This window comes from Phytophthora infestans, genomic scaffold, assembly GCF_000142945.1.
Source record: "Phytophthora infestans T30-4 supercont1.17 genomic scaffold, whole genome shotgun sequence".
Classification (NCBI taxonomy): domain Eukaryota; phylum Oomycota; class Peronosporomycetes; order Peronosporales; family Peronosporaceae; genus Phytophthora; species Phytophthora infestans.
In genome coordinates this window covers 663,777-673,159 of record NW_003303742.1, presented here as the reverse complement: position 1 = coordinate 673,159, position 9,383 = coordinate 663,777, and the positions used below count along the sequence as shown (strand labels likewise).

Below are 9,383 nucleotides of genomic sequence, written 5' to 3'. Positions count from 1 at the left end.
AGGAACGTTCCGTCGGCCTCGTGTTTGGACAGCCGCAACCAAAACTTGCTCTTCACCGCGGACGTGCCACCGAGACACAACATCTGCCCATACATTAGCATCACCAGAAATGTGCTCAATGCGGTAGTGGAGACCACACAGCCGCATCGCCCACCGCTGCAAACGGTATCGCACATGTTTCTTCAAGTCGGCATGCGGAGCAAATATGTAGATCAAATTCGCGTGATCACAAAACAACCGGAAACCTCCCGGTCGCAGCAGTAAGTACCCAAGATTGTTGCAGGCCTTCACGATCGGATACGCCTCCTTTTCCACCACCGTCCAATTAAGTTGTGAGTGCTTGAATGTACAGCCTTTGCAAATGATCAACTGGTGGTTCTGGCGCTCAACAGGAATGCCTGGTTGCCACTGCATGACTTGTGTTACCACGATACCGAACCCGGAAAGCGACGCATCAGTGAAGACGCACAGTTCAGCGTCCGGATCATGGTGCGCCATCAGCGCAGAGTCTCTTACCAACGAAAGTACATTCTCATAGGCAGCCTTTTCGTCACTATCCCATGATGTAGCCACTTGTAATGCATTTCGGTTCCGTCTTCCGATCCGCTTCTTTTCGGCCTCCAACTTGTCATGGAAGCGGAGCCACAGTGCGTGTAGTCCGGAAGCGAGTCATGCAACCAGTTCGTTGCAAATACAAACCGCTGCAGATCTGCCACAGTTGCAGGGAGCGGAAGTTCCACCAAAGCGTCCACGCGCGCAGGATCATAGCGAATTCCGTCGCTCGAAACTAGTTTGACACACCACTTGATCTCTAGCTCGAACAACGACGACTTGAGCATGTTGAGCTTGAAGTTGGCTGCACTGACGATCTCGAAGAGCTTTCGAAGCGTCTGTAGGAAGTCATGTATTGTTGGAGCGAATAAAATCACGTCGTCGACCCACACAAGGGCCGAATGTGGTATCACCGGGGCTAGTTCGGTCTGGACTTGGCTCTGGAAATGCAAGGCGGAGTCCATCGCTCCTTGGGGGACTCGATCAGATGTAAATACACCATCGGGCGTAATAAAAGAAAATATCTCTCGACTTTCTTCATGTAGAGGTAATTGCCAGAATCCCTTAGTGAAGTCAAACGTTCGAAGAGCTTCTTACCGTTGAAGGCGTCGGTCGTAGTGGCGACACTAGGCATCGTACCAGCAATGGGGACTGTCATACTGTTGACGACCCTATAGTCAATGGTCAGCCGGAACTCCCCGGCTTGCGCACAGGCACTACAGCACTTGCCCAGCGAGATGCGTTATTTTGCTCTACCAGCCCATTATCAACCAAATATTGCACATAGTCACGGATGAACTGGGCTTGCAAAGGCGCATATTTGCGTGCAGGGCTCCTGTAGGGCGTTGCGTCCACCTTCAGCGACACGCGTAGAGGCTCCACATTGGCAGGGGGGTCAGGACCAACTGCATCACGCCAGACGTCTGGAAACTCATCCAGCAAGTCACTAACATGTTCACTCGGCAGCCCATTGGCCACCGCTCGGTCGAGAAGCGATTCCGGCGGAGTCGATTGGCCTATTTAGGTCCAGAAACTCAGCACCTACACGATTGGCCTATTTAGGTCCGAAAACTCAGCACCTACAGAGTCGATTGGCCTATTTAGGTCCGAAAACTCAGCACCTACACGATTGGCCTATTTAGGTCCGAAAACTCAGCACCTACAGAGTCGATTGGCCTATTTAGGTCCGAAAACTCAGCACCTACACAATTCGTCAGGCTCTGCCTCCGGCAGTGGGGATCCAGCCAGTTGAGCGAGTTGTTGTTCCACGGTGATGCCGAGCCCCTTCGGAACATCCCGGCCCAATAGAAACTCATCACCTTCACCAGATAGAACCCAGCACGGTACTGAGCGCAGTGATACCAACCCGGCCACTGTAGTTAGCTCGAGATCCAATTTCACCTCTTGTTTGAACAATTGGACCCTGCTGTCAGCCATAACAGCTTCAACAGGCGTACTCAGTGGAGTAGTCTCTAGCGTAGGTTGCACTTCCAGGAGTGAAGCCATTATTTTCTCCGGAACCACGCTCTTGTCGGCGCCGGTATCGGGTGTATAGGGAACATCTAGGAGCTCGTTGATACGTACAGAACCGGCAGGCGTCGCATAACGGGCAGCCTTTGACCGCACCGGCCCCGAACGCCGCTCTTTAGCCGCGCGAAACTTCTTCACGGCATCTTTACGCTGTGCGTCCGTGGCTGTGGGGCAGTCATTGAGCCTGTGTTCTCCCTTGCAGAACAGACAGCCATCACGAGGAGGAGAGCGCGTAGGGCGAGGTCCCGTCGCAGTAGTGGTCGTCGTGGGTGCCGGCGAGGGTGCTGACGTGGGCTTGGTCGGAGCACCACGTTGTGGTTTCTTTTCTGGCTTGATAGTTTTAGAATCCTGCTTTCCCGCATAATCCTGTGAAATTCGATGAAACCGCTGTTGTATCTTTGCAAGCTCCGGAATCAGGTTGAAAAGGGCGACATCATCAGATTTGCAGTCACGCCTCTCTAAATCGATAAAGCGACCGATCTGAGCCTTGAGGACTGGGGGCTGCAAGTTTTCAACCAGTAGTCGGCAACGGGCCTTCATTCTACTCTTGTAGCCTGCGTCCGCTTCATTCTCGTTCCCAATCAGCCCTTGTAGCCCATTGTCCTCCACAATCCCGTTAAAACCTTCATAGTAGCGGAAGATGCGTGCGTCGCAGTCATCAATTGTCATGTTTATCCTTAGGTTCGCACGGAACAGCGACGAGACGTCAGGAACGAAATCGTTTTTAAGTGTACGACAGCGTGCTTCGACAACACTCATGATGTCCGCGTCGGCTACCGACGCAATAGGCTTCTTGAGCACGTACTTAGCCAGGTTATTTAGCGTCTGCCGTCTCACCGAGCCCTTGACAGTTGCAACAACATTGTCGTACGTCTCATCGGTGGCGAATCTTTTCCACGTAACTCTCCCACTCACGATGCCACTCAATCAGAGCAGCGTGCTCCCAGCTGGTCAGCTCTGGAGCCCTAATGACCTCAAAGATCGGTTGAGGGATTGACATCTCTACGTCTCCGTCAGCGTCAACAGGGAAGCCCACTATCTTGAAGTTGTTCGAGCTTAACACTTCAACCGAGCTTAAGTCGAGCTTATGTCAGTCGCCCAAAACCGCACTTAGTCGAAGCCGATCGGACTTGGGCGCGCAATATCCAGTAGCGCGTGGAGGAGATGACGATCTAGACGGTAGACTGCGTCGAGAAAGGTTGATCAACAAACTCACACTTCAGAGAGCGCAAAGCTAGCTTTGTCGCGAGACCCGGGGTTTTCTTCCGATGAGGAAAGTTTATTAATGAAAGAAAAGCAAACAAACTCGCTGACCTGAACTAACTCTCCTTGTGTCTTCATCCAGGCTCAACGATTATGCAATCGAGGACACGTTCCCGTGCCCACTCGTCATTCATGCAGCGTGCTCCAAGTCCAATGCAGCGCAGTGGCGTAAGCCTTCTCTTCATCGAAAGGCACTATGACGCGTGCCTTACAGCTTTCCCTCTCGCCATTGGTTCATGCCAGCACGCTGTCGTGGCCATAGCTTGATCAACGGCCGTAATCCGGCTGACACAGAGTCACCAGAAGTAGAGAGCTCGAAGCAGTCGATATTAAGCTGAGTGACGGAATACACTGAGTTGGACAAGTACGCTAAGTACCAGCACGCTCCATTAGATGATGTACCCGGACACACAACCTACCAATACACATATGAATTCTCCGTGGAATATCCGGGCGTGAAGAAAGACGCAAACACGAACCAATATAGAAAATAGGCTAGCACGGTTGGGCCCCTCGAAATATTGCACTATTAGAATAAAACCTGAACTAATGGAGTCGAGATGGTTTCTGTTGATTGATGCCTGGTGTGCTTTGAGTAGGTGGTCCACCCTACTTTTGACTAGTTTTGGGATAGGTACTGATGTGACTGGTACTGGTACTGGTTCTAGGAAAAACTGGAAGTTATGTTTACTAAATACGCAAATACGCACTGTTGGTTGGTTCGTAGATATATCTAATAAAGAAAAAAAAACATTGTGAGTATCCAGCATAAAGTGCATGACCAACCCAAGCGGCGCCCTGTTCGTCTGTGACGGGGTCACACAGCACCTTACGCTAGAGGAAGTTATCTTCCGAGAGTATACAAACTCTCAGTGAACGGTAGTTCACAGGTCCCCTCTTTAATTAAAGAGAGCGAAGTGACCTAAATAAGGTAGATTGTAAACTGAGTATATTTATAGGTAGGTTAAGTTTGGGTTTAATACAAACTATTAGTTACCTATAGAAATGCAATGTCATTTAACCAATGGTTGGCTTTGAACGACCTTGGTACCTTGTACCAAATATCCCGGAGTATGACGTGTCATACTCCTGAAGTGTGAAGTGTCACACTTCATGTAACCAGGGTACACTTAGGGCTACGTACCCCGTTACATCCTCCCCCACTTAGGTTCGGTTTACCGACCAATCAGAATGAAGAGGTGTTCGTCACAAACTCTCATTCTCAAAGTCGAAAACCATCGACTTGGCCGCGCGAGCGCGGCGGAGGCTCACTTCACAGTTAGAACCTCGAGCAGCAACCTGTGCGCTCTTCGTCTAGGTCTCCACTTCGACCGTTATTATGCCTCGTGGCACTGCAAAGAGCGGTGCTAAGACACGCTCCAAGGCTGCTGCCGGTAGGGCGCAAGCCAAGAGCTCTAAGCCTCACAGCAAAGGCTCTGCACTCAAGGAGGCTACTCAGGTGGCCTCCGAGGCGATCGGTTCCTCGGGTGACGCGGCTGTGGACAAGCGCGCAAGCAAGCGCCGCAGCCCGTCGCCCTCATCTTCAGACAATCGTCCGAACCCTCGGTTCGTGGAACATGAGTTCAACTCGGGCAGTGAGGACGATGCCGAGTCCGAGAGCACTCACGATGCTCCTGCGGACTCTGTGGGAGGGCACATCCCAGTGCCCAGTGAACACAAAGATGACAGCGTGCAGTCTCTCGCTAGTGATCAAGGTGATCACAGTCCTAGGACCTCTATGCGCTCTGAGAGTCCGGCCGTCAAGGCTAAGGACGATCCCAAAGCCGGTGGCGATGAGAAAGAGAATCCTCGCAAACGTCTCTCGCTTGCCGGGTCTTGCGCGTGCTAAGGCCTCTAAAGCCGAAGGCGCCAAGCCCTCAAAGAAGCGTACAGCCTCTAAGTCTCCACTCCGCGAGGAGAAGGAGACTCGACGCTCCTATCAGAGTATCTTCGACTCCTCGGATGAAGAGGAGGAGAAGGAGGAAGAAGAAGAGGAGGAGGGTGCTATCGTTGAGCCCCGGGAGGTCTCGAATGACCTCGACCAGCAGCAAGAGGAATTTCAAGCTGCCCAGCGTGTGCGTGGGGGCTCGGTGGCGGCACCCGTCAGCCAGGGAGCTGCCATCAACTCAAGAGGGTATTGGCCTCCCGAGGAGAGCTCTGGGGCTGACCTCTTCTTAGAAGTCCTCGTCGCTCCTCGTGGCCTTGTGGGCGGCCACACTTCTAGGGGCATCTATGAACGAGCCCTGGTTCAGAAAGAACAGTTGTTCGTCGACAACTTGGAGGCTGCTCGGTGTGTGCTTCTCGCGCCACACCGCATTCCCCTAAAGGACTTCACGACTTGTCGTAAGAAGCCCGAGACCCGGGGTGGTCTCTATCCTGTTTGGGGATACCCCTGGGTTATGCCCGAGAACTGTCCCACGTGGAGGTCTTGTGAGGACATGTTCTGGGCGTGGGTGGAGACTCTCAAGTACTCGCCCACGGAGTTATGGGAACTCCATGAAGATCAGCAGCTGTCCCACATCCTGGACCAGCGTGATCTTCGTGTGAGGTTTGCCCACTTCATCAGCAAGCGTATGCTGCCAAGGGACATCCTGAAGCGCGCGGCTTCTAGCGCTCACGATGAGCGCGGGTACGGTATGTATTCATCATCCGTACCCCGTTCGGGCAAGAAGCCCCGGACTACTTATGAAGCTGCCGCCGCTTCTGTTCCCAGATTGCGACAGCCTTCGGGCAGTCAATCAGGAGCCGTTCAATCGGCTCCCACGAGTTCTCGGAGTGGGCATAACCCCTCCACTTCACGAGGAGCTGTCGCTTCCCGCGACACCGTTGCTCCTGGAGGATCCGCTCCACGTGGAAGTGGACTTCTCCATTCCGTTCAAGCAGGGGCGGAGGTGCCCTCGTACGAGTACGAGTACTCGGCGCCTCCCGAGAGCCACTCTCGTTCGAGTGCTCCGACTGCGGGTCCGACACGGGACCCTGAGGTTGACCGCCTCCGTCAACGTCTCCTCGTGCTTGAGATTGCACTTGGCCTTGGGACTGGCGGTAATGCTGCCGCCCAGGCCGGGAATCAGGGCGAGCTCGCTCGTCTTGCGGGTCGCCTGGACCTGGTGGAGCGAGAGGTCGCGAGCCTGCACCTGCGGGTGGACCGCCGGGCCTCTTCGTCCGATCTGGACGAGGCCTTTCGCATGATCCGACGGATCGAGGCTTTGTTGCCACGTCCGGAGCCGCCTGCGGCACACCTTCAGACGTACGCGTATGGTGCGTACCCGGCGTACTCAGCGTACTCGGCGTATGGCGCCGGGGTCCGTTCGTATGGAGCCCCTCCGGCGTACGGTCTTGACCGCAGCCTTGCCGTCCCGACCGAGGCTTGGGTGCCTGCTCCGACGCCCTCGTCGACGACTGTGACCGGCCCTCGCTTCGAGGAGCTGGGTCAAGGGGGGTCTGCGAGTCAGCAACCCCCTGCGGGTCAAAGTACCGCTTAAGACGTCCGACATAGAACGTCGGGTGCGTCGTCATTGACTTTGGAAGGTCGATGGTGTACGACGCACCATGTCTGGCCAGGACTGCAAAAGGTCCGATGAAGCGGTGCTTCAGTTTGTTGCTGCCGACAGAGCTAACAGTGTCTAGAGGTAGGTTCCTCGTGTCTAGCAACACTAAGTCCCCAACCTCAAATATACTTAAGTTTCCTCTTCCTTGTTTGTCTGAGTACTCCTTTTGTTTATCTTGGGCCGCTGCCATGGCATCGCGGACCCTGCTGAAAATGTTCAGCTTGGTATCTATAAAGGATTCCACCTGTTTCCGCAGCGAAACTGGTCTCACATCCGAGACCTGGGAGGAAAAGGGCTTTCCGAGCCTCTCCCCCACTTAGAACAGAGGAGTCGGTGTCTCCTCGAAGAGTGAGAGGCACTCTGGGGTGGCGGAAGCCGTTCAAGTAGAGCGGCGTGAACCCCGTGGACGCGTGCACCGCGTTGTTGAGCGCAAACTCAACAACTGGAAGCTGCGTCGACCACGTACGTGGTGCTGCCGCGCACACACTGCGCAGAGTGTCCTCGAGCACTCGATTGACGCGCTCTGTTTGGCCGTCGGTCTGCGGATGGTCCGCAGTGGACATCTGCAGACGAGCTCCCAGTAAAGGGAGCAGCGTTTTCCAAAACGCGGCAGTGAGCCGCGGGTCTCGGTCCGAGACAATCGTCTCCGGGAGACCGTGATAGCGGAACACGCCATCGACGAACAACCTTGCGGTTTGTTCGCCCGTTACAGTGACGGGAACTGGAGCAAGATGTACCATCTTGCTCAGCCGACACACGAACACCAATATTCCGGTGTTGCCGTGTCCGTCGGCGGGAAGCCCAAAGATGAAGTCAAGACTCATCGACTTCCAACAATCAGCCGGTACGGGCAGGCTCTGTAGTGGAGCCGAAGAGTGCCCCGCGGGTTTGACCCGCTGACATGTTTCACATGTCTTGACGTACCGGGCGACCCACTTGTACATGTGGGTCCACCAGAAGGACTGAGAGACCGACAAAAAGGTCTTCTCGCGGCCCAAGTGGCCACTGGAGGGCGCGTCATGCGCCTCCGCGAGGATGTCGAACTTCAGATCCTCGTCGTTGGGTACGACCACCCGTGGAGGATCAGTGGGCTCCACCCGATAATAGAGGAGGCCCTCCTTCAACTCATATCGGTGGAGCCGTGAGCGCTGTCGCGACGAGAGCCAGTCGGACTTCGCGCTCGTTCCGGCCTTAAGGAGCTTGACGATAGGCGCGACAGCCTCATCGTCCCGATACGCCATGCGCATCCGATCATAAAAATCCGTTGTCACCCGCGTGATGTGGGCCAACTCATAGTCGGGACGCCGAGAGAGGGCGTCCGCAAGCACGTTGAGCTTGCCCGGCTTGTATTCGACGCGGAAGTTGTATTCCGCGAAGAAGGACAGCCACCTCGCCATCCTTTGGGAGAGGTGAGGCGAATTAGTCGCCGTCCTCAAGGACGCGTGGTCTGTGTAGATCACGAAGGGCCTAGAGCCCAGAAGGTGAGCACATAACTTTACAAGGGCATATTTCATTGCCAGGAGCTCCTTGTCATGAACACGGTAGCTCCGCTCGGCGGCTTTGAGCTGCCTGGACTGGAACGAGATGACTCGTTCGTGTCCAGCCGTGTCGGCCTGCAGCAATGCACATCCGATAACGTAATCGGAGCCATCGCAGACGACGCTAAACGGCTTCGTCTCAACCGGCAGGGCCAGGACAGGGGTTTCTTGGAGACTGACCTTGATGCTGTCAAAAGCATCCTGGTGCTCTTGCTCCCAGCGCCAGTCGACGTCCTTCTGAAGGGGACTCGACAAGAGCTTAGAGAAGCCCGCGTACCCTGCGCTGTACTTGTGAAGGTAGTTGGCCAAGCCCAACCACTTTCGAAGATCCTTCTGGGATCGGGGCGTCGGCCATGCTGCTATGGCCTTGACCTTGTCTGGGTCAGCCCGAACGCCCACGTTGCTTACGAAGCAACCGAGAACTTTAATCTCTGGTGACGCGAAAACGCACTTGTCGACGTTGGCGTAGAGCTTGTTCCCTCGCATTACGTCCAACACTCGACGAAGGTGACCTAGATGCACCTCCATGGCCGTCCTGCCTCCCTCGGCACGGCTATGGACGAATATGTCGTCGAAGTACGTCTGTACGAAGGTACGCAAAGGGCGGAACAATTGCGTCACCAGGCGATTGAACGTCGCCGGGGCGTTAGACAAGCCCTGCGGCATGACGAGCCACTCCCAAAGCATGCCGCTTGGAGTGCTTACCGCGGTGAGCGGGATGTCGCTCGCTCGCATCAGGATTTAATAGTATCCGTCTACCAAATCCAGCGCACTGTACAGCACGCTCCCGGCCATGTTGTTCAGCAACACATCCTTTCGTGGGATCGGTGTTTGGTCCGGCACCGTTGCGTTGTTCAGCTCGTTATAAGCGTGAGCCAGACGCCACTTTCCGTTCGGCTTACGAACGCAGAAAGTCGGCGTCGAGTGCGGGGATTTCGACTCCCGCACCATG

General features: G+C 54.9%; 1 protein-coding gene across 1 annotated transcript; it reads right to left on the bottom strand.

Annotated features, from left to right (window-relative positions):
• Positions 1 to 2,197: 2,197 nt before the first annotated feature.
• On the bottom strand, positions 2,198 to 2,622 carry PITG_09912 (uncharacterized protein; the record flags this gene model as incomplete). The annotated part of the gene is made up of 2 exons (XM_002902418.1): positions 2,198 to 2,214; positions 2,301 to 2,622. 2 exons carry the CDS (start codon positions 2,620 to 2,622, stop codon positions 2,198 to 2,200), a joined length of 339 nt encoding a protein of 112 aa, XP_002902464.1.
• Between the last annotated feature and the right edge of the window lie 6,761 nt (positions 2,623 to 9,383).